Raw genomic sequence first — 24,233 nt, 5'->3', positions numbered from 1 at the left:
AGAGTGGCCCGTACACAGTATGCACCAGAGAAGCATTAGCAAATGCAATGTGTCCTCTTAGAGATATTCACCCACATGCAAAACGATCCATGTTCAAGGTTACTGTAACAATGTGAGGCCAAAAACTGAAAGCAAACTGGAAGCCCAATGGTAAGAGACAGCCATACAATGGATTATTACCATGGACTCTAAGAAAGAATGCGGAAGTAATGAATGTACTGTTACGGAAAAATCTCCAACACATCATTAAGTGGAAGAGAGAAAAGGCACACAACAAGGAACCATCTACATACACCACCTTTTGTGTAACAGGGAAGGGGAGTGCATATCACGAGATGCATTTCTATTCAAAACATTCCAATTAAAAAAACAAGAATTTTTTAGGTAATTACATGACTTGATGCAGGCGTTAGCTAATGCCATCGTGGTAATCATTTCAAAATATATAAGACTATCAAATCAACACATACTCCTTAAACTTATACAGTGCGACATGTCAACTGTAGTTCAAGAAAGCTGGAAAAAAATAATTAGTGGGGAAAAAAACAAAAAACATTTTTAATGGCAGCATTAATTTCATGTGAAATTAATATGTACTCACAAATGTATAGACCAGTGGTTCCCAAACTTTGTTGCTGGTAATTTTGGAATTGCCTGGGAATCTTTAAAAATACTAATGCCGTGGGCTCCCATCCTCAGCCATTGAAGGATGTGACCCCAGGTATCATGACTTTTGAAGTTCTCCAGGTGCTTCGGATGGACAGGAATGTCTGGGACCCACAGACTGAAAGGTGAACGGCTATTAGCTATAGAGGCCAAATTAATCCCCAAAAAGAGCAACTGCTCCGAAAATAAGCCAAATCCCAAACCCCTAGTCAGCAGCCCACTTTAAACACTAGTTGACTTAGGCAAGTGAGAGCAAAGTAACATTGTCAAGACCATCTCCTGGAGGTCATTTCAACAGCTAGGACTCTGCACATTCTTCTCCTCCGCTCAGGGCCTGGCCACCCGGCACCAGCCCCCACAGAGGCTTCCTCACCACATGGACTGGTCCTTCTTGCTGAGGTCCAGCAAGGATTTGGCCAACTTCTGGTAAAAAGAATCTCACCACCTTCTACCCCACTTCAGCCAAGGAGCTGACAGAGGGGAAGGAACCCTGGCCATCTACCTTGCAGCAAGCCCACTCGTCCCACTTACCAGCACTGATCCATGGCCAATAACTTAATCACATCTCACCTGATCCTTTTTCAGTTGAGACTCCCACTAGCCACCCCCACAGACTTCCTGTGAGACTCAGATGAAATAACCGAGTTGAGACCATTCTGTATCTATCTGCCGCACAAGCTGTAGATTTCAGAGCTGCAGACTATGGGCAAAGATGCTCATTTTTTCTACCTGTCCAGAAGACATCCGTCTGCACACACTGCCCACAGCTTCCTGTCTGGTGCTCTCCAGCCCTGCATGGCTTCACATACAACACCACGCCAGACTTTCTAGAAGCTCTACATGCCAGCCCATCTTCCTAAGGGGTGATTCCTCCACAAGGCTCAGACATTTCCCAGCTAAAAACTCCCAGGGAAGACGGCAAAGGATGCCTCACTTTAGATCTCTTTGCAGCAGAGTTGCAGAAGCCAAGATTCTTGCCCCATGTGCACGAGAGAGTGGCCTGAGATCCATACCACTGCACACCATGGGGCCTGGGAAGCCAGACGGCATACCGTCCTGAGGGCAGAACCAGCATAACTAGGATGCTTGGGGGACTAGTACCAAGAAGGAAAGCAGCAGGTAAAAGGTCCCAATACCAGCTGCCAGCACACTAAGCAGGAAGACGGTTAGATCTGGGGCCAGCAGCCTCAGGGCACTGGAGTAAAGGCTTAGAGCAGAGAAGCAAGGATAACACATTTGATTCCAGAAAAGTCTCTCCTGTTTACCTTCCAAACACAAATTTACAGAGGAAATGTTATTTTTTAATCTGGTATGTAATGGTATGTGGTTATAAATCCTTATCAGTGATGCAGACTGAACTATTTATAGGTGGAACAATTTTGAGACTGACCACGTGCTGATAATTGGTCAAGCTGGGTGGTTTATAAACTCACTTTCCTTTCATGTATGCTTAAAATTTTCCAAAATAAAAAAAGTTTAAACAAAATCCTCTAACATCATAAAAACAAATTTCACAGTAGGAGAATGTGAGAAATGTATTCTAGCAGCATGATCAAGTGCCAGACATTCCGTGAGGACACAAGGCCACTAAGCCACCAACTCGAGCAGCCAGTTTTCTTCCCAAGGCAGCAGCGTCCTCGCCAGGACCCCAGGGCTGGTGCTGGGACGCAGGCTCCAGATAGAAATGGCAGCAGCCACGATTGCCTCTCTGACGCTGGTGTGACGTCCGGAGCTGCCGGCCACCGTTCAGTGCCACACGCTTGCTGTCAGGAGCGCCTGGACTCGGGGGCATGCAGGGTGCTGAGCTCCCCACCTGGCTCTTCCCTGGGAGAAAATCATGTCAGCCATAAATGACAACATGGACACACAAGAAAGCCTTCTATGAAAGGGACTTCTGAGGCTGAAAAAAGACCTCAAGGATCGATTCAGCCGTTCAGAGCGGCAGGCCTCCTACAAGTGGAGCCTGTGGTTTCGAGCTGCCCTTCCTCTGTCCATGCAGGGCCTGCTCCCGGGAATGCCCTTCACTCACACTCTCCTGGGGAAGTAAAAACCTACAAGTCCGCCAACATTCTGTCATCTGTAAAGTGTTCAACGCTGCCCAGGCCAAACACAGCCATGCCATTTTCATTTGTTCCTGAGCCAGTCCCAGGTCCTTCTGGCCCAAGACCCTCCACGGCCCTTCTCCTGCCCTGCAAGGTAGGGGTGACCTCTGAGGACTGCAACTTCCAGGTCCCTGAAGCCAGCTCACTTCCCCTGGACTCAGCCAGTAAGAGGCACTGGCAAGAGACTGGAGGGTGGGAGAAGGGAGATTAGGGTGTCTCTTCCCTTTCTTCTCCACCTCGCAGCATTCCTGTCTCTAGGCCCACCCCTGACCCCGGGCTCTGATAACACCTCCGCCTCCCTTTGTCTTCCAGGAGGAGGATGGGAGTGATGTCCTGCTGTTCCAGGACATCTCACTGCATTCCCCCAAGGAGTCAGCTTCTCAGCAACTCTCCCACTGAGGCAACCAGTCCTCGGAATAAAATCCTCTCATTCTGCACAGTTTCCTTTTTCCAGTGTGAATTGATGGTCAATTCACCATCTTCCTTCAACCGTGGCATGGTCACTGCTTTCTCACCAGTCCCTCCTGACTGCCTCTGAGCTTCCTCACCCCAAGGTCTGCTTGGGCTTTCGATGCCCTTAGCCCAGGGCAGGGGGCACTCGGTTATTCATTAGAGGTTGCCTTGCTCCTAGAAGGATATCTCAAGTGCAGAGTTGGCACTTGGTAGGTATCCAAAAACTACGGAGTTAAATAAACACAAGCATACCTCATAAGCTTTTAAAAGTTAGAAGAAGGGGGTACCTGGGTGGCTCCGTCAGTTGAGCGTCCGACTTTTGGTTTCAGCTCAGGTCACGATCTCAGGGGGGTGAGATGGAACCCCACATCGGGCTCTCCGCTCAGCAGGGAGTCTGCTTGAGATTCCCTCCCCCTCTCCGTCTGCCCCTCCCCTCTGTTTAGGCTATCCCTAAAATGAATAAATAAATCTTTAAAAATAAATAAAAATAAATAAAAGCTAGAAGAAGGCCACAGGAAGAGAAAACTCTTGGAAACATCTTTCAGGGACAGAAGAAGGATGCTTTTGAGGGGAAACTGATTCTACAGATTCACCACCCATGAATTACAGCCATTTCCCAGACAATAGGGCAAAGACTTACATTATGAATTTAAATAAACAAAACTGTGCTATATTTCCAGCTCCTACAAGGAATTTCATAGAACCTTCCAGCCGCGCGAGGACAACACAGTAGTTACAGACAGGGCCTCCAGGGGCAGGCTGCCAAATCCTGGCCCCACCACCTACCGGCCAAACGAACCCTGGCAAGTTAACTTCCCGTACCTAGGCTCTCTCTTCTGGAAAGGTGGAATAATTGTGCCCTGTGGTTTTGTTTCAAGAGCTAACTCCAACAGTACACACTGGCACCATTAGTCATTATCTGCAGCGTAGCTCCAGGGGTCTCAAATTCAACTGCCATCACAACAGAAAGAAGCATGTGCAGCTGCCAGCGTGAGAAGTGAGAGGGATGGTGCCCAAGGCCTACCAGGGCATCCAGGCCTCTCCTCCGATGTTCTCATTCGGAACTCTCAAGCCAAACTGCCCGCTGTGGGCCAACGCACCTGCCAGTCTGCCATCCCTGAGCTCTAAACCAGTCTTCCCAGTGAAAGGAGAACACGGAGGCCCCAAAATAATATGTGCTTGTCGCCTGGCCCCACAAACAGTGAGAGGCCAAGAGGCCCCGTTCCCTCCGTGCCATTTCAGGCTCAGAAGGAAAGGAGAAATGAAACCAGAGGGCTGGTCACATGCGGCCAAATCAAAGGGGACACCTGAAGCGTACAGTCAGAGAGAGCTTCCAGAGAGGAAGAAATAAGGAAGTTGGTGGTAGAAGGGGCAGAAAAAGTGAAAGCAAACTGACAGCAGCTTGAGGAAGAAGAGGGGCTGAAGTCCTGAAAACCCGAGAGAGCCACTAAGGAAAGGACACTGGGGTGGCTTCATGAGAAAAAAGAAGACGGGCAAACCCATAATCATTGAACAAAGAGGGAAAAGGAAGACATGGGCTCGATGTGTCCCGAGGGCTTTCATAAGTCACATTGTTCATCCCTCACACCTGAGAGCTAAGATACGATGACCCATTTTTAGACAAGACGACACGATGTCAGGTAAAGTGCCATATGATCACAGACTAGGAAGAAGCAGAACTGAGATTTTTTTTTTTTTAAGTCCTATGGGCTGTAAAATTGCCAGATAAAATACAGGATGCCCTGTTAAATTTGCATTTCACATCATTTCTTAGTATACGTATGTTCCATGCAACATCTGGAACACACATATACTAAAAAATTACTCATTGTTTATTTCAACTTTAAATATGGCTCCTCATCCTGTTTTTATTTACTAAATCTGGCAACCCTATCTGGTTTCCAAATCTCTCTCCAGTATACCAAGTTCACTCAAAGAATCCTTGGGTGGAAAAACAGAAAGGAGCTAACGATAAAACTAAAAGGAGGGATAATGCACACAGGTGGCCTGATGGAGAATGCTAATCTGCAACACATAAAATTAAGAGTAAAAACAAAAAAGGTGAGCAGTGGCATGTGAGAACTACAGAAAGAATACACTGTACTTATGAAACGCAGCAAAGCCTAATGGTTTTCATCTGTGGGCTAACAAGTGAATTCCAGTTGCCTTTTCACATTGCCCAACAGAGATTCCAACGACCCAGAGCTGCAAGGCTCTGGGCCAAGTAAGAGCCAACCAAATAAAGGATTAAAGTCATTAGTGCTAATCTCCCTTACCTGAAAAAGAACGGGAGGGCATTCAAAGTAGCTTGGGAGGCCGACTGAAGAGAGACCAAAAGACTCCCTACAGTCTTGGCTTACAGCCACACCTCCTCAGCGACACAGCTAAGGGCCTTCCTGGGTTCAAGAAGGCTTACTTTAACTTAGTCACAATGCCAGCTGAGTCCCTGAATTATACACACTGTCCTCCTTGCCCCCTTCCATCATACCAAAAGCCTTCACACCAGGACAATAAAACCACAATGTGCTCTGATGAAATGTGTGTTCCTTCAACCTTCAAAAAGTCCCGAGGCGACCATTCCTATTGCTTGAGAGAGACCCAGAGGCAACAGAAAGAAAACAGGTCACTTGAGGAGTCCCTTACAAACAGAAAACTACTGGCCTCCCACAGACCTGACCCTGGAGCACAAGCTGGGGCTGTCCTTCCATCATCCGGATACTGCAAACCTGCAAAGTCAGTCAGTTTCAAAGACACTCAGGTTTTGGCTTCTGTTCTTTAGACCTGCAGCTAAACAACAGTGACACTCTTGTCTCAGCCATCAAAGCCCACCCTCTGGAACCCATACTCCTTGAAACAGGGTCAAAAGTTGCAGGACAGAGAAGCAGGCTTTGACTGTCCACTGCCCACAGTGCTAAAGACAGAAAACTAGGAAAACGCACGTTGGCTCTTTTTTCAAGAAATAACGGAAAGAGCCCTAGAACGAACCTACAAGAAAAACATGGATCTTTTAGAAGTACATGCTTGCCTCCTGCTCTCCTGTTACTCTGACACCACCGCACAGGCTGGCTTAATCCTGACTCACCAAACCCCAGGGAATCAGCCAAGTTCCCAGGCATCCCCAAGTGCCAGAGAACTGAAGGCCCTAAGAAGCCGACACAGAGCTCCCCAGGTTCAGGTCTCCAGAGAGCTCAGGCCCTGCTGCCTCCACTTCCTCCCGTCAGCTTTCCAGATGTTATTTTGATACCGCCATCTCACAGAATTATCAAGAACAGTTTTGATTTTGAAATACATTTTGGAAAACAACAGAAAGTATGGGGGGTTACTAATTATCTTACATACCATTTTCCACAGGAATAATAATTCACAAATTACCAAAACACTCGGATGCGTATGGTCTCATTTTACCCTTAACAACAACCGTGGGTTGCAAGCAACACCAGTATTAACCCTGAAGACTATCGTTTTAACAGGTAAGTCCACCAAGGTGCAAAGGCTCTGACTGCAAGAGAACTTACCCAGTAAAGCAGTGAGAGCCTCCACCAACTGGAACCCACGTCCCGTAGGGCCTGGTATCCTCTGGTGTGCCGCACTCCTTTCGCACAGTGAGCGACGCCAAGGTCGCACACCAAAACAATTCCACAGATATGCAAACGGTGGAAGACTGCACAGCAGGAAAAAACACCTACCTCTACGGGAACAACATACTGTTTCACATGAGTTAATGTACGTACCAGGACAAAAAAATCAAAGAATCCAGCGCACGATAAATACATTCTGTATAAAACCACTTACATGTAGTTTAGAACTAAGCACAGCAAACCTACAGTGACAGAGTCAGTGCAAGGTGACTTTCTGGGGCGTGGTGACTGGAACAGAGTACAGGGCAGCTTGGCGGAGGAAATGCTGATAATAGCACGCATCTTGAGCAGGGTGAGGATGACACCGGTGAATTCACTTCTAAGTTCATTCAGCATGAATGCGTGCATTCAAATCTTGTGCCCTTCACTGTAAGCATACCATTCTCCCATTAGTTTATAAAAAGTAAACCTGGGCACCCCACAAACAAATGCCGCAAAGTTTCCCGAGCATCTACTACTGCGTCAAGGCTGTGGAAAGATGCCAAGGATCCTCCAAATGGCAGAGCTTTTATGCACGAGTCACCATGCGAGGGACCCTCAGGCTGCCTGTGTTCAAATCCCTATTCTTTTTTTTTTTTTTTTAAGATTTTATTTATCTATTTGACAGAGAGAGAAACAGCAAGAGAGGAAACACAAGCAGGGGGAGAGGGAGACGCAGGCTTTCCGCTGAGCAGGGAGCGCAACTTGGGGCTCGATGGACCCTGGGATCACGACCTGAGCCAAAGGCAGACCTGAGCCAAAGGCAGATGCTTAATGACCGAGCCACCCAGGCGCCCCTCAAATCCCTATTCTACCACTTACTGTGACCCTCAAGAGGTTGCTGACACTCCTGCACCTCACTGCTTCCCCCAGGACATGGAGATGGCAGAGGGTTGCTATGAGTCCCTAAATAAAGTGTTTGGAACTGTACCGGGCACACGGTAGGACTGTACCATGCAGCTACGATCATCACAGGGTAAGACAGATTCACAGGTGAAGCATGACAAAGTACCTGCCTTCAAACAGAAGGAAAACACAAATGTCTGCTCTGAGTAGCCAGAGCAGATTATGAAAACACAGAAATGCTCCTACTGTTCCCCTGTCCCCTCCCTCCCTCCCCCTTCTGCAGTTAGCCCCTGGATGGAACCCGGGAACAGACTTGCCCAGCAGGGTCCCACTCTCCTCCCCAGTCTGCTTCTTTCCCCACATTCAGGTTCCAGAGTCAGAGGGGAGTGTCCCTCCTGATACCAGCCCTGCCCCCATCTTCCTCTAGGTTAACTTCCATTTATCCTTCAGGTTTTCACTTAAAAATCACCTCCCGAGAAGGAGAAAGCCCTCCTTGACTATGGTCCCCATTTCTAGATTGAGTCAGGGGCCTTTCGCCAACTTCCCATGTGCTGTCTCATCCCAGTTGTTATATATGGAACACTGCCTAGTATACAGCAGGTGATCAATACATTAAAAAAAAAATCCACTCTGACTGCGCTAGTCAGACTATTTTTAAGTATAGGTTATAAAATAAGTACAGAGAGACTGATTCCAGATTGGGACAGGGGCGAAGGGAGGGAGAAGGGAGAGCCTAAATGGCTGTGCTTAAGCAGAGGGACAACTACTGGGGTGCCCTGGACAGGGCACAGGGGTGGTTACACTAAGGCCCACTAATGGAAGGTGACCGAGCCAGAAAGGGGTGCAGGGACTTCCCCTCCCCCTGGCCCCCGTGCACCGGAAGTACCCTTCCATCTAAGGCAGGGAGTCTGCTACCCTGGAAACACTCCCTCAGGCCTGGCATCCTGGGAATTTGCTGTGGTAATGGGGTAGCCCTGACCAGTCTCGCTGAAGAAACTAGGAGGAAAAGGCCCACAACAAAACAAAGATAAAACTTATCAGGAACTGATTTATAGCCGCCCTCCCATGGGCTGCGCAGCCTGGCGCTGAAGCTCCGAGCACGGGCCTGCGTTCAAATCCTCACCCCACCTGGCTGACCTGGACAGGCTGGCAAGTGACCCAACCTGAGCCCACCCGTGCTCGTGTGGAGCTGCGCACGACGGCAGCCCTGATCCCACAGGAGGGCAGCGAGGGTCCAGTAAGACGCTATAGGCAAACCCTTCCCAAACAAACCCGTTTGTTGAAGGACAGAAAAGAACCAGATGTGGGAGAGGCAACAGGCAATAAAAACCAAAGGTGGTGCAAGATATCCACAGCACTTTAATTACAACGTTTTTAGGAAGCCTGGGTGGCTCAGTCAGTTAAACGAGACTGCCTTCAGCGCAGGTCATGATCCTGGAGTCCCTAGGATCGAGTCCCGCAAGGGGATCTTCACTCAGCAGGGAGCCTGCTTCTCCCTCTGCCTCTGCCTACCACTCTACCTGCCTGTGAGCGCTTTCTCTCTGTCTCTGACAAATAAATAAAATCTTTAAAAATAAAAAATCAAAAAAAATAAAATGTTTTTAGGTCCAGGGGTGACCGGGTGGCTCAGTCGTTTGAGTGGCCAACTCTTGGTTTGTGCAGCTCAAGTCATAACCTCAGGGTCCTGGGATAGAGCCCGGCCTCTGGCTCCTCCGTGCTCAGTGGGGAGTCTGCTGCAGGACTCTCTCTCCCCCTCTGCAACCCATCCTCACTCATGCTCTCTAAAATAAATAAATAAATTTTTAAAACTATATGTTTTTAGGACCAAATTCATAACTTCAACACCAGGACCACAAAAAAACAGCTAGCTGCTTTTGTGGATCAGAGCACATTTTTTCCTTTAAAAAAAAAAAAAGTTTTTAAGTCCCTAAGAATAGAGGTTATCAGGGGCTGGAGGTAAGGGAAAATGGAGTTTTTGTTTAAGAACTGTCCAGAGACAGTTTCTGTTTGGGATAATAAAAAAAGTTCTGGAGATGGTGGGGTGACGATGGCTGCCCAACATTGTGAATGTACTTAATGCCACTGAACTGTACACTTAAAAATGATTAAACTGGTAACTTAATGTTGCATATAGTTTACAATTTTTTTTTTAAATCACACCAAAAAAGTCACTGGTCCTCTTCACTGGATATATAAGATAATTCTCAATAACAAGGTTACAGGGGCACTTGGGTGGCTTAGTCAGTGGGGCGTCTGACTTTGGCTCAGATCATGATTTCGGGGTCCTGGGATTGAGCCCCACATCAGGCTCCCTGCTCAGGGGGGAGTCTGCTTCTCCCTCTCCCCCCCACCCCTGCTTGTGCTCACGTGTGCTCACGCTCTCTCTCTCTCATATAAATAAAATCTTTAAAAAAAAAAAAAAGGCTACATGCATTCAAGGTTCAAAATGATGTGAAATAATTAATATACTTTACAAAAGAAATGGCACCTTAGCAATTAGTGATCTCTACCTGAAGAAGTCCGAGACTCTTCTTTCCGGTATATATACTTAAATTGTGCTCTTTGGTTAACAAAGATGTTAAGATCATCTAGCCATTTTTCCCCCCCTCAAATTTTAGTGTTTCTATAATCAGGAGCTACTAAATGAAGCAGAGACACAATGTTTTGACTCTCTGCAAATGTCTTTGTTTAGATAAATTAAGGCCTGTCTAGTGAAGACCAAAAAAAAAAAAAAAAAAACACCCTCAATAGAATAAAAGTTATTATTTGAGCTGGTATATTAGGATAACAGGGAAAAAACTTACCACTTACATGCAAATAATGTCACAAGTCGAGAAGCTCTTTCTATAATTAAACACCAAATAAATCATTTTTCTCAAGACTATTTTAGCCTTTCTACCTCAATCTCAAGAACACCAACAGCACTGAAAAGACTCTTTGCTTAGGAGGGCAATGCATGCCGTGTTGAATCTCGTGCAGGTACTAGGTTTCTAAGAACTTCCTTTGGCTCATGCATACTCCATGTTTTCATTCTTTCACTTTCCTCTTTCCTTCTATGGAAAACTTTTTTGCATCATGACCAACGTCTGGCTGCATATCCCAGCGCTGCTCCTCAGTACCTAGTGGCCTCATTTGATCCGAAGTGCCCTGAGATGCCCTGGAGGGTATTAACCAGATCACTCTGGACACACACCTGGCACCCAGCGCAGGCTGGTTTGATCTGGAACAGATGCGTGGAAGATTATCCCGTCAATCAACACTGCTTTTTTAAAAAACTGGAATCTGGAATTGCCCATAAACTAGTATCTCTAATTAACTGTAACGTACAAAGTCTTTACTTTCACATAGCTCTGGATTAAGGACTTAGGAAATCCGATCCGTCCAACAATATTCCATGAATGGAACATGGGTGGGCCTCGGGGTGTAACAGGAATAGAGGCAAACCACCTAGATAATTTCCATCTACAGGCAGATGCAAATTATGAAATTAAAATATCAATGACATTTCTTTTCAATCATCACCACATAAGACAGAAAATTAAAAACAAACAAAAAGCCCCCGGTGCCCACCTGGCCACAGACGAATTGAGCAACGGCTCTCCCCATCTCCCGGCCTTACAAAATACACTACAGGCTAATGAAACTGTGAGTGAAATTATGACACATCGTTTCTCTTAAAGGTACTCTACAAAACAGAGAGGGTGATACAGCCCTCCCTGGAACCAGGACAAGGGTCCGCTGAACTTCCTCTCTTGCTTCCACCTGCATGCGGGTGATTTCTGCATTCCCAACTCTCTGGACTGGAAAGTGCTGGAGAAGGAAGAAGGACCATTCCCTCTGCTCTTAATTCCCTACGGCACCACGCCAGGGCCAAGCTGGATGAAAGTCAAGTGCAATCCTTGGCTGGCTGCTAGAGAAGCCCTTACATTCCTTCTGGATATTTCAGAGTACTGGCACACAGTAGGCCGTTCACAAGTACTTGTAGGTGGAATGGTGCCTATTTCAGGCTATATTCACCACATGCCATTTTGTGCCTGACTGAGGAGGCAAAGGGAAAAAGAAATCACAGAAAACTTGCCATCATTAGGGGCACCTGGGTGGCACAGCGGTTAAGCGTCTGCCTTCGGCTCAGGGCGTGATCCCGGTGTTATGGGATCGAGCCCCACATCAGGCTCCTCCGCTGTGAGCCTGCTTCTTCCTCTCCCACTCCCCCTGCTTGTGTTCCCTCTCTCGCTGGCTGTCTCTATGTCTGTCGAATAAATAAATAAAATCTTTAAAAAAAAAAAAAAAAGAAAACTTCCCATCATTAAATAAGTATTACAAAACCGGGTGCCTGGGTGGCTCAGTCAGTTAAGCGTCTGCCTTCAGCTCAGGTCATGATCCTGGGGTCCTGGCTGGGGTTGAACCCCAAGTTGGGCTCCCTGCTCAGGAGGGAGTCTGCTTCTCCTTTGCCCTTCCCCTCGCTCGTGCTAATAAATAAATATTTTTTTAATTTTATAATGAATTTTAATCACTAAATTGCACCCCATACATCAGATCTAGGGACCAATAGTAAGTAAGGGGGTGAGTTATTTCTAAATAACCATAAATCAAACTATTAACCCTTTTGAGCATTATTCTCCCTAAAAAAGAACACTTCCACAAGTGAAATTTGTAATTTACTGGAATGAGCACTGGAATAAAATTCATCGCTATAAACTTGACAGCCATAAAAGATAAGAAAATTCGACAGTACTGGGGAAGAAGGAAGAGTCTGCAAGTTAACACCCGCCCCCCCCCCCCCGAGATCCTGACAATTAGAAACATTTTCCAGAGCATTCGTTTCCCTGTCAAGAAAGTTTCAACCACCACCAAAGAAGAACACACTGAACCTGGGAACATTTACTTCACCACCTTTGACAATAATTCAATCCATCTAAAAGCAGCTGCACTGTGACTGAAAACAAAAAGCAACTCCTACCCACTGAGGGAAGAAGTATGGGAGGGAAAGAGGAAGAAGACTCGAGGAAGAACTCCTCGTTCAGCCTGGCTGTCTTTAACAGCTCAGGTTAGCATTTCTAGGTGTAAATGCGTTGATCTCTGCAAGGAATGATTTAAGGAAAACAACGCAAGGACACGGTGCGTAACACTATTATCAAGCCCCTGAAGCTGCACTCTGCTAGCCACGCGTGGGCACACACAGGGGTTCAGCAAGGCTCCGGACCCCATCTGCAGCTACTTCCCCAGCTAGAGCTGCAGGGACTGGTAACTGCACAGATGCGCTGTTTCCCAGAGGCAGGTGTGGGGCACCGTAACATTAACAAAAGTTATATAAGAAACACCAGAGTGATCTGTCACCATCACCAAAACTGAAGTGGTAAATCGGAACACTTCCAACAGAGCCACTTTTTCCCCGAAAAGACTGGCTCATGAATCCTTGGAAAGGGGAACCTAAAGACACTTTGTCCCTTTCAGAGGTGCAATGTATCATGAACATCTAGATATATGCTACAAGGTAGCCTATAACATCACCCATGGTTAGAAGGCAAGAGCTTGGGAAGCAGGTTGAGGGTAGTAGTCCCCCCAAGTATACAGTGTATCCATTCATCCACCTGGTCGGCCTTACAAAATACACTACAGGCTAATGAAACTGTGAGTGAATATGACACATGCATGGTCAGGAGACAGGGACGCCCTCACCCAGTTAAAAACAAAACCAAAAACCTCCACCACCCAATGCCTCCGGAGTCAAGCCAGCATACCCCTGAATATCTACCGCATGCCAGGCACTGAGGAATAGGAGTAAACAAAGCAATTCTGCCCCTGAAAGAGATTTACGCATCTGCCAGGGGAAACCTATGTGATGGGGCGTGGAAGGAGCGATATGTGATGGGGCGTGGAAGGAGCGACAGAGGGGTCCTCTGGGACCCCATGAACGGGCACATAATCCACTGTGTGGCTGGCAAAGAGGCACTGCCGTGCGCACTGGGCTGGGGGTGGAAAAGGCAGTACAGTCTACTTAGATTTACGAGGTAGAAGGGAAGGGAGGAGTAAGGAATAAGACTAAGGGCAGGAAGTATATCCCAGAGCAGTCAGAGAAAGCTATTAAAATTCCAGGAACTAGCAGTTCAACCAAGTGAGAGCTTCAAGAATGCGAGGGGTACATCTGTGAAGCATGCAGGGGCCAGACCAAGCAGAGCCTGGCAAACAACCAGAAAGTCTACCTGGATCCAGAAGGTAATGGAGAGCCACTGAAAGTTTGTAAATAAGCAATAACTATTTCAGGTTTTTGCTGTAAGGCAGTCTCTCTGGTCTTGAACAAGAGTCACCACGAACCAGGTACTGGTGATTCTCTCAACTATTCCCAGCAAAACCAATCAGGAGAACACCGCAAAAAATCTCCTCTAATGTTTTGTGTTTTTTTAATCAGATACAAAAATACATTATATGAAATACACAGAACGGGCGTATGAACACGAAGAACTTTAACTGCAGAAGAAATCTAACAATATAGCCTTTTTAAGAAGACTAACTTGTGTACAATTAGACCCAACCGTGAGGTCATACATTTCTCAAAGTTGCATCTTAGGTTGGGTGTTTCCATTAAGAATCTAAGGGGGAAAAAAACTTTAACAGGAAACACACACACACACACATACACACCACCATCACCACCACCACACCTCTTTACAAGGGCAATGTCAATCCGACAGCTTCAGAGTCTGCCAAAATGAAGTCTTAAAAATGGAAAATAGTGTATTAGGCTTCCAGAGTAAATAATCCCAAATCCACAACATTTACTATATGGTGGCTTTTATTGGTTAATGAGACCATGACACTGCTGATGTTTAAAATAGCCAGGTCTTCTAATCATGCCATACCAACCTCTTTTTCTACAATAACCTCAAAATGCCTTTTTATTTATGTATTTCCCTAAACTTCTATAATAAAGTACTAATTTTATAGAGAAACATACTTAAATACTAGTGACTTGTTTCAGGCCTTTATTTTCAAACCAGACACATGGTGAAGGTCTGAACTGGTCTAGAAAAAGCACACACCTTAGAAAAAGAGCCATGTCAGCTGTGAAGCTCTGCTTCTACTCTGAGAATCCCAGCAACTAACTAGTCTAGAACGGTGAGGCCATCCAGTGACTGCCCACTACTGCATTTCCTCATCTGCTCAGAGACCACCACCCACGGACACCTCTCACTACAATGAATCAGATCATCACCAATTACACTTTCACCCACAATACAAGCTGACAGATCTAGCCTAACAGCTAAAAGCTACTCAACAGAGTTAGTGAGCATTTGTTTTTTGTTTATTTTCTCCAAAGAAGAAATTATGATCTACAATCAGCATCCTGGTTCCACTGCTGATTTACTGGCAGAAATTGGATAAGCACTCAAAACATTCCATTCCACCCCTAAGCCCCAAGGAAAACACACTAGGGCCAAGCTTGTAACTCCCAGATGCTCTAGGTACTTGGACACATGGATGAGGACCTCATACAGTGGATTCTTCCCTGCAGATAATGCTGACCTCTATCATACATATGCCAAGAACACAGACCCATAAACCAGTCCAATCCATTATTAAATGGATAGCTTGATCCAAATAAGCACTTATATACCAAAACAGACAAAAATGACCACAGTTAAGAGTTCTGTTAGCCTTTGGACTGGTTTCTAAAAGAGCGCAGGTGGGGAGTGCGGGGGGTGCCTGGGTGGCTCAGTCAGTTAAGTGGCCAACTCTTGATTTCAGCTCAGGTCACAATCTCAGGGTTATGGAATCGAGCCCTGCATCGGGCTCCACACTCAGTGAGGAGTCTGCCTGAGGATATTCTCTCCCTCTCTGTCTCTCTCCACCCCTCCCCCCACTTACACGCTCTCTTTAAAATAAATAAATCTTTAAAAAAAAAAAAAAAAAAGAGGGCACAACACTAAGGTATCACTACACACCTATCAGAATGGCCAAAATCCAAAATCCAAAATGCTGGCAAGGATGTGGAGCAACAGGAGCTCTCATTCACTGCTGGCAGGAATGCAAAATGGTACAGCCACTTTGGAAAGATAATTAGGCAGTTTCTTAACAAAATTAAAAATACCCTTACCATACAATCCAGTAATTGCTCTCCTTGGTATTTACCCAAAGGAGCAGAAATCTTTTGTCCACACATAACCCTCAACACAGATGTTTATTGTAGCTCTGTTTAAAAATGCCAAAAGTTGGAAGCCACCAAGTCCTTCGGTAGGTTAATGGATAACTATGAAGACAGTAAAAAAGATCAGCGGTTGCTAGGTTAGGGAGGGATAAAAAGACAGAGCATAGAGGATTTTTAAGGCACTTGGTCTACTGAGTATGATGCTATAATGGTAAAACCACAGAATGTACAAACAGCAAGAATGAGCCCTAATGTAAACTACGGACCTGGGTGATTATGATGTGTCAAAGTTGGTTCACCAGTTGTAACAAATGTACCACTCTGGAGGGGAATGTTGATAATGGGGGAGGGAAAGAAGGACAGGGAGTATATGAGAAATCTCTGCACCTTCCGTACAATTTTGCTGCAAACCTAAAACAGCTCTGAAAAATAAGCTATTTAAAAAAAGAAAGAGAGAGAGATTGAGAGGATACCTCTCCTCCAGGGTGTGGATGACATCCATAATGTTTATAAATGTGCTCAAGAACATGAGAGTTAATATTATATGTAAAGGAAATAATAAAGGGCAGGAAGGCAAGTAATAGGATTATGGTGCCATTTTCCCTTCAAATTAACTACAATAGTGAAAAATCTAGCAAGGCCTTCATTTAATTGAATACAAGCTTTATCACAAACTTTCTAGGCAGCTACGAACAAGGGCTATGTTTAAGTTAGAGTTGTCACGGGTTATGCAGCTTAACCTTGACACAAATTACGATACGGTATTGTTCAATGGACCCCTTACACCCACAGACCCATTTCATGTAGTCACACACATTTCTCCTCCCAAATTACATACCTGAGAGGTCAAAACCACTTCAACACAATCTGGGTCCCAGATCAGTTAATGAAACTCTCAAAAGCTTAAAGGAATCTCTTCTCTGCCTTTGCTTTAGTAACACCTGCCAAGTCCTAGGGAACCAGGTAAACCACAGGCATTTTTATTTGTCTCCCTGAATATATGAATCAGAGATTAAAGAAGAACTGAGCGGCTTTTGGTACTTGTAGGCTGTCATTTAAAACAATTTTAAAACTCTACGCAGGAAGGCCACAGGACATTTCACAAAGTATATTCGGTTGGATGTCAGTTTTAGCTGAGGGTGAAATAAAGCCACCACCTTACACACTCTTCAAACCAAGTGTTCAGAAGGCCTCTCATCTTATACACCAGGAATGAACATGTTTGTCCGTGCAAAGCCAACGTGTTTGTGTACAATTTACAGACCTACTTATAATATGGTCAACTGTCAAACAGATACCCTTTCATAGTACCTCCACCCCCTAATCCTCTCCCAAACAAACAAAAACAGCCTGAATTGCTCACTGTATGCAAGAGGCTAGGGATTCTGTTTCATAAAGTTTTACTACTTTCCGTGGCTCACATTCTCCAAGAGACTAACCCTCTCATTTACTAACTCAAACCTTAAATAAACTGCTTCCACCAACTTCCCCCTCTTCTCAAACCCCCACTCAGCAGAGACATCTCTCTCGGCCAAGAAAGCTACAGAGGAGGCTTGGAAGTGGCTGCCTCTGCAAATTCCTCCCCCTCCCTACCGAAAGGGCACTTCAAGAACTTGACAGTCTGGAAACGCGTGAATGTTGCTCCAATTCCATTCACCAGGACTGGATTTGAGCATGCAAAGTGTCTTTCTACAATCAATTTCTATTTAGGCTGCCAATTACACTCAAACTTTGGTGGAAATCTGCTTCCTAAGCAAATTCAGAATGCCATCCAGGTCCCATGTATGAGCTAGCATTGGGGAGCATACACACCCACTCACACATACACACTCACTCCTCCGCTCAAGACTTTTTCTGGCACAGGGGCATCCTAAACTTGCCTCATTTCATTTCCAGACTGTCATCTTTGATCCATTCCCAAATTCATGCCTTCTTCTCCATCTGAAGGTTCAGTCTAATCAGCTATTGTGCAGCAACTATGGTGATTTATCCCCTTGATTTCTTGACATTTTCTTCTCTGCTCCTGGCCGGGAAACTGTTTTGATCTGAATAGAGTTGTCTGTATGGAGATTCTGCATGTTAATGATGTGCTAGCTGGCAGGGATATTAGGTGAGAGCACACGGTGTACTTTTGCCAGTTATGTTTCGCCTCATCACGGCTATAGGGGCCTTTCTAATCGCCTGCCACACCAGGAAGGAGACAACACCTAATCTTACCCTCTTGGCGGGGGGGGGGGGGGGGGCTACGTGGAAACAGAACAGACAGCCTGTTCTCTCATCAAGAATCTGGACTCAGAAGCAAAATACCCCTAGGCACTACACCACCAAGGAAGCAAACACACGTACATCTTGCTCGGCAAGGGAAAAGGAGTCAGTCGATATCCTTCACCATGGTTTGAGCCTGTCCAAGCTTCACACCCTTCACTCTGCTCAGGCTAGTATAAGATGCTGCATTCGCCCGGCTATATTTCCCAAGGAAAGGACTTCCAACTAAGGTGGGAGCATCAGCTCCGGTACCCGCCCTTCCCTCTCAATCCTGGCCAGAAAACTCCACTTCCCGGATTCCCAGCCACTCTCTCCCGCCCCCTCCCAGGGCGATCAAGCTAGCGCCGTCCAGATGCCAGCGAAGTGCCCAACCCAGCTACGCACCCCCCAGCACCCCAAGCCAGGCCCCTGGAACTGACTCTGGGTTCCTTCCTCTCCCACAGCCTAGGGATCCCCAGATTCTGGACGCACCGCCCCCCCACCCCCAGGCAGACTAGGACTGAAAAAAGTCCCACCCCGCCCCCCAGCCACGCCACCAGCCTCCAGGACTGCCCGGGAGGGGCCTCCTCCCCAGAGGCGAAAAAGGAACGTGGGTGGTTGTCCAGCAGCTTTCTCCCACACCCCTAGAGGAGCCTGACCCCCAGGGGAGGCCAGACTCGCGTGGCCCCGGGGGGACACCTCCCTCTCCCCCACCCCCCGGGGGCCAGCAGTTCTTGGCAGAGTGTATGCTTGCTGCGGGTTCCCGGGAGCCTCGGGGAGTTCGGGGGCTGCCTGGTCCAGCTGCAGCCTCTCCCGGAGGCGGGCGGAGGTCGGCGCCACGGCGCGTCCCCGGGGGTCACTCACGATGGTCACGCTGGCTTTGCGCAGGTCGCGGTTCTCCTCCTGCAGCGCCTTGCACTTGAGTTTGTAGGTCTCCAGCTCGATCTTCAGCACCTTGTTCTCCTGCTGCAGCGAGGCCAGGCGGTTGGTGAGCTCCTCCAGGCGGAACGGCGAGATGACAATGCCCCCCGACTTCCCACCGCCGCCGCCTCCCCCGCCGCTACCGCCACCGCCGCCGCCCGAGGTCGACGAGCAGGAGGACTGCATGGCGGCCGAGCTGCTGCTGTTGCCCCCCGCCCCGTCCGTGTCGCTCTCGCTGGCGCTGTCCGCCATGGCTGCAGCGGGCTGGGGAAAGGAGGAGGAGGAGCAGGGAGGCGGCGGCGGCGGCGAAGGCTGGACTGCGAATGAGTGGGCGCCGGGCGAGCACAGGGGAGCGCCGAGCTGGGCGCCTGGCAGCAGGGCGCAGACTCCGAGCGGCGGCGAGAGAAAGAGAGGGAGCTTCCCGCTGCCAAGGGACCTCCTCTGCCAGAGAACAGAGACCCCGCCCGGGCTCGGGCAGTACTGCACTGGGGCTCGCTCCAGCCGGGCCTGGCGCGCTCGCCTAGGCCGCCCTACAAAGCTGGCGGAAAGCTCCGGGACCCGCCCGCCGCCGCCGCCGCGGCCCGCCTCCCGGCGCCTGCCCGCGGTCCACGGACGCGCGGGCCCGGCGGGTGCGGGAAGGCCAGGCCAGCCTCCGCACCAGCTGCGCGCCGACCGCACGTGTTCCGAGGGAGGGCCTCCTGGCCCCCCGACCTAAGCCCCCCGCCGCCCAGCCTCTTCCGGGCTCGCACCGGCTCCGGGGAAAAGGAAACCCAGTGCCCCGCTAGCCTCGCAGGTGCTGGGGACACGTGGAAAGGTCACACCGGCTCCCGCATCCAGCCCTGGCCGAGCCGTGGCCCCATCTTCCGCGGGAGTGCGTGTGCTCCTGTCTCCCTCTGTCTGTTTCAAACATAGACGCAGCCCTTTCAGTTTTATCTTCTCGGTGAGCTTAACTGGGAAGCCTAGGATAGCGCTAAGAGAACAGAAAGTTCCCCCGCCAGGAGCCGAGTGGGGTGAAACAACAGCAGCCACAGGTTGACCTCCTTAAGAAATAACTTGGCGGAAGAGACACGCCGCCTTCTTTACTCCTCCTCCTAATAATCTCATAAACCGTACCGCGCTCCACTGTTTAAACAAGGTGCAACTTTTTTTGCTTTTTGCATCTTGAGAGCAGTGCCAGGACGTGTCACGCAATAGGATTAAGACACTAACACTTATCTACTCCAAGACGAAAGAAAGAAACACTTTCTATGGATTAAAATCCATCTCTTTAAGTGCCAGTTTTCCAGACTGCAGACATAGCATTATGCTATACAAATAAGGATGATTAAGTGGGAATACGGCATAACCATCACCCTTATTTACTATCACCTTGCCCACTCCTAGAAAACTTTAATAGGTTAAAAATAAAACATTAATTAGTCTAATGTGATCTAATTCAGAGTTCTAGTTTTGAAGTATAAGAAATTCGAAATCGAAACTTTTATTCCCCCCCTTCCCTCCCAAAGAAAGGCGTGCAGGAAATCCGCCCAGCAGGTGAGGTGATTCTAAACATCTTTAAACTGCTGACACAAAACAGCTTTCACTTATGTATAAAAATTGGAAAGTGAAACTGACCAGACTGGTTATTATCTGAGCTTAGTCAAAGAAAGAACAAACACTTGGAAACAAAATAGAAAACAAAACAAAACAAAACGTGAAAATTTTCTGTAGCTTTGAACTTTTGGAAACGTTTATAATGTGTCACGAAGGATAAAGAGGTGGATTTAATGATTTTTATTCCTAGTCCTCTGTTATCTTTAAACCTAAATTTGATCTAATGATTAAACTGTCATTCAGTGGCTAATGGAAACTGGTACCTCGGAAAAAACTAAAATTCCAAGTGTTCCAAATGACATCATCTTCTACCAAGATGGCTGCTTCTAGCAGACAGCTGAGAAATGCCAACTGCAATTAACCCCCAAATTTCTCCAATTTTTAGTGCTAAAGGACTTCTGAACTTAGTCACTGTTGGTGTGGCAGGAAACAAACAAAAGAATTAGCTTTGCTCTTCAGAAACCTGCAGCCAATGTAAATTGTTAAAAGTGATCCAGTGTAATTTTCATTGAAACTTATTTCTCTCCCTGACTTTTCTGTTTGGGGATCTGTTACATGAGACAAGCAGCTCGTTAAAGTAGAAACAGCTTCTGGAAAACTCACTTGCTGGGTGAAATGGAAGAGTAAAGCTAGTAGGGAGCAGCACCACAGGGAGAAACTCAGATTTAACAGCATTCTTTCCGCTTTATTCAGCGCCGTGATAGAATCTTAGAGCCGGTCTGGCTTCCATACTTCACAAGTTTCTATTGTTCCCTATCCCATAGTATCTTAAAGCTTCCACTTTTAGAGCTTATTGCAACAGAAACATTCCTTCTAGGCAGAGCAAGGGGCAAGTTGGCTCTCTCTTAGCTTTATGACCAACTACCTCAGAAAGACTGACTTCTTCAAGTCAGCATGGGGGTGGGGTTTAAAGCGCCTGACTGTCTTAAAGGGCCCACGTTATAGGAAGATTAAAAATGTATTGGTCTTGGATAGGATCTGGAGGAAAACTGCATTTTGACAGGGTGTCTGTAGGCAGTCATTGTGTTTAGAAGCCTTGGGGGAAAGCCATCTTCTAAAGCTTCCCTACTGATACAGATGGGAATAAACTGGGGAATATTTTTTTCACTGTGGTTTTTATTGTTATTGCAAAGCAGAAGCGTGTCTAATTTTCTACTTCTTGTAAAAGTGATTCCCCTTATAAACAGACCATTTATCACAACATCGCTACAGTAATAGCATTACAATGGAAACACTGGTTACAAAACCAATAATATCAGTATAAAACTCCTTCTCAGCTTTCTAGGGGAAATGAATCAGAAGAATAGGTGGCAGTGTGTGCTGCCTGGAGGAAGAAGAGACATGTTTAGATAATCACTTCGTGGGAGAAATAATGAAATTTACCTTTGCCCTAAATTCAAGCTGTAAAATATAACAACAAAGGAAAAGAATACCTTAAGTTTAATTACAAGGCACAATATCACAACCTTTCTATGTCTAATGCCCTTTGTGCAGCTGATTTACTCTATGGCCTTGAACCTTCCAATAGTAAAATTAAAATAATGCCAAATGCAATAATCCCATTTTTTTATTTTTTATGGCTATAAATAAATTGCTCTACATATCTAATGTCATACTAATGTCACATACTAGTGATTTCATTCAAATTCCGAATGGATTCTGTGGATGGTTGTAAGACCCATTGTCAGTTTTGAAAAGAATCAGAATGAGCCTATATGAGCTGGTTATCACAGAGTGCCAAAATTTGGAGAGAATCATAGAAGAATGGGCTACTATGGTGTTATCATTTTCTTGCAAAGTAGTTGATAATGAAATATATCTTGTTTATTGAAATATATCCATAGTCCCTACTATTACTTATCTTCAACCGCCCCATTTCTTCAGCATGTTTTTTTCAATATTTTACACTTACAGATGTCAAACTAGTCTTACATATCCAGCATCCCACCCTGGCAAAAGATCATGACTACAAGATTAATTACATATCTTATCACTATCCTCTTGTTTGTGTTGACTCATTATTGGTTCAAAGGAATCAAAACCATCTCTACAAATGGCAGACAAAAGAAGTATGTCATCAGCTAAAGTAAATTAGATGAGATTCAAGTAAGAATTTCAAAAATAAAAAACAAAAAATAAAACACATGACTTACATGTGTGGAGATTTGGCAACCTACACAACCTAAAATTTGTCTTGACACAGATCATACTGAATTACAGACCCAGAAATGCTTTTTTAAATGGTACTAAATACACAGCAGAACTTGAAAGAAAGTAAAGGGAAATCCCAGGCTCCAAAGCAAAGAAGAAAACTAGAAACAACCCAAATATTCACCTACAATATAAATCCTGTTATATTCATGTGATGGAATAATATACAGCAACATGAATGAGCAAACTACAGCTACATGAAGCAGCACGAGTGAACCTCGCAAACATATTAGTAAGCAAAGGAAGCCAGACACAAAAGAATATATACTGTGTGATTGCATTTATGTAAGGTTCAAAAATAGGCAAAATAAAATCTGAGGTTAGACATCAGAATAATGATGCTCTTTGGGAGGAGATAGTGTTTGGAAAGGGTACTAGAAGATTTCTAATAATGTTCTTTTTCTTTATCTGGGTATTTGTTACATAAGTATGTTCACTTGTGAAAAGATATTGAGCTATATATTTATGATCTATGTACTTCCCTATTTGTATCTTGCACTTCAACAAAATGCATAAATCAAAAAAGGGGTGGAGTAAGGCACTATAAACCACAGTAGTAACCTGGCAGCTGAAACCAGAGCAGCAGCATTGTGGGTTTTGTTAATCATGAGTTTAATGCCCATCAAGGACAGAGTTTGAGAACTGGGGGCCATATAAGGCAAGAAGATGTAACTAAGGAACCTATAAAATGCCAGACAGTCAAAAAGCTACACCACACTGAAAGTTTTCCACCTGCAAGCAGGAAGACCACAAGGAAACTCATTTGCCTTAAACTGGATTCAGAGTTAAAAAAAAAAAAAATCTCTTTGGAAAAGTTATCATCTATATCTAAGCCTCATGGAGTTAGGGATTTCACATATATACTTCATACTACCTACATGGTCCAAAAATCCACAACCTGCAATAGTATCTTAAAAGTTGGGTTGGTTTGGGAACTTTTTGGGTGATGGAAATGTTCTATATTTTCACTGTGGTAGTGGTTACACAAATGTATACATTTACCAAATCTCATCAAACATACTTATAAAGGGTATTTGCACTCGATGTAAAATCTGACCAAGAAAATAAACTGACAAAAATATTTGGCATAAAGTATTTCTGGTGTACCTGACAGAAATAAGCAAAACTTTACTCTAGAAGCAGTCTTAAAATGAAAATGGGATTACAATTGGAAATTATAAAACACACAGAGAAATAATCCCTCTCAAATAAAAATTAACAAACAATAAGAACAAGAAGGATGGTATTCCTAGAATATCAGTTAAGACAGTGTTGGAGAGAGTTGGATTGAGTAAAATTAAGTATGTTTAAAATAAAAGCCATAAAAGAAGGAATAGAAAACATAAGATAGAAAAAACACAAACAGACTTGAAAACAGAACAATCCAAATTACAAAACAACCAAAGAAAATATTTGGAACTTAAAATATATAGT

The 24,233-nt window shown here is 45.7% G+C and overlaps 1 protein-coding gene across 1 annotated transcript in view; it reads right to left on the bottom strand.

Moving 5' to 3' along the window:
• CCDC6 (coiled-coil domain containing 6) overlaps positions 1-19,516 on the bottom strand; it is a 109,047-nt gene extending 89,531 nt beyond the window's left edge. The window contains exon 1 of the mRNA XM_045783597.2: positions 18,939-19,516. Coding sequence (XP_045639553.2) covers positions 18,939-19,247 — 309 coding nt within the window. The 5' untranslated portion in view covers positions 19,248-19,516. The remainder of the gene's footprint in view (positions 1-18,938) is intronic.
• Positions 19,517-24,233: the final 4,717 nt, after the last annotated feature.

The sequence above is a fragment of the Ursus americanus genome, chromosome 6 (genome assembly GCF_024610735.1).
Source record: "Ursus americanus isolate L20-20 chromosome 6, mUrsAme1.1.p, whole genome shotgun sequence".
Taxonomy (NCBI): domain Eukaryota; kingdom Metazoa; phylum Chordata; class Mammalia; order Carnivora; family Ursidae; genus Ursus; species Ursus americanus.
Note: the sequence above shows the minus strand (reverse complement) of the source record. Positions and strands in the feature narration are given on the sequence as shown.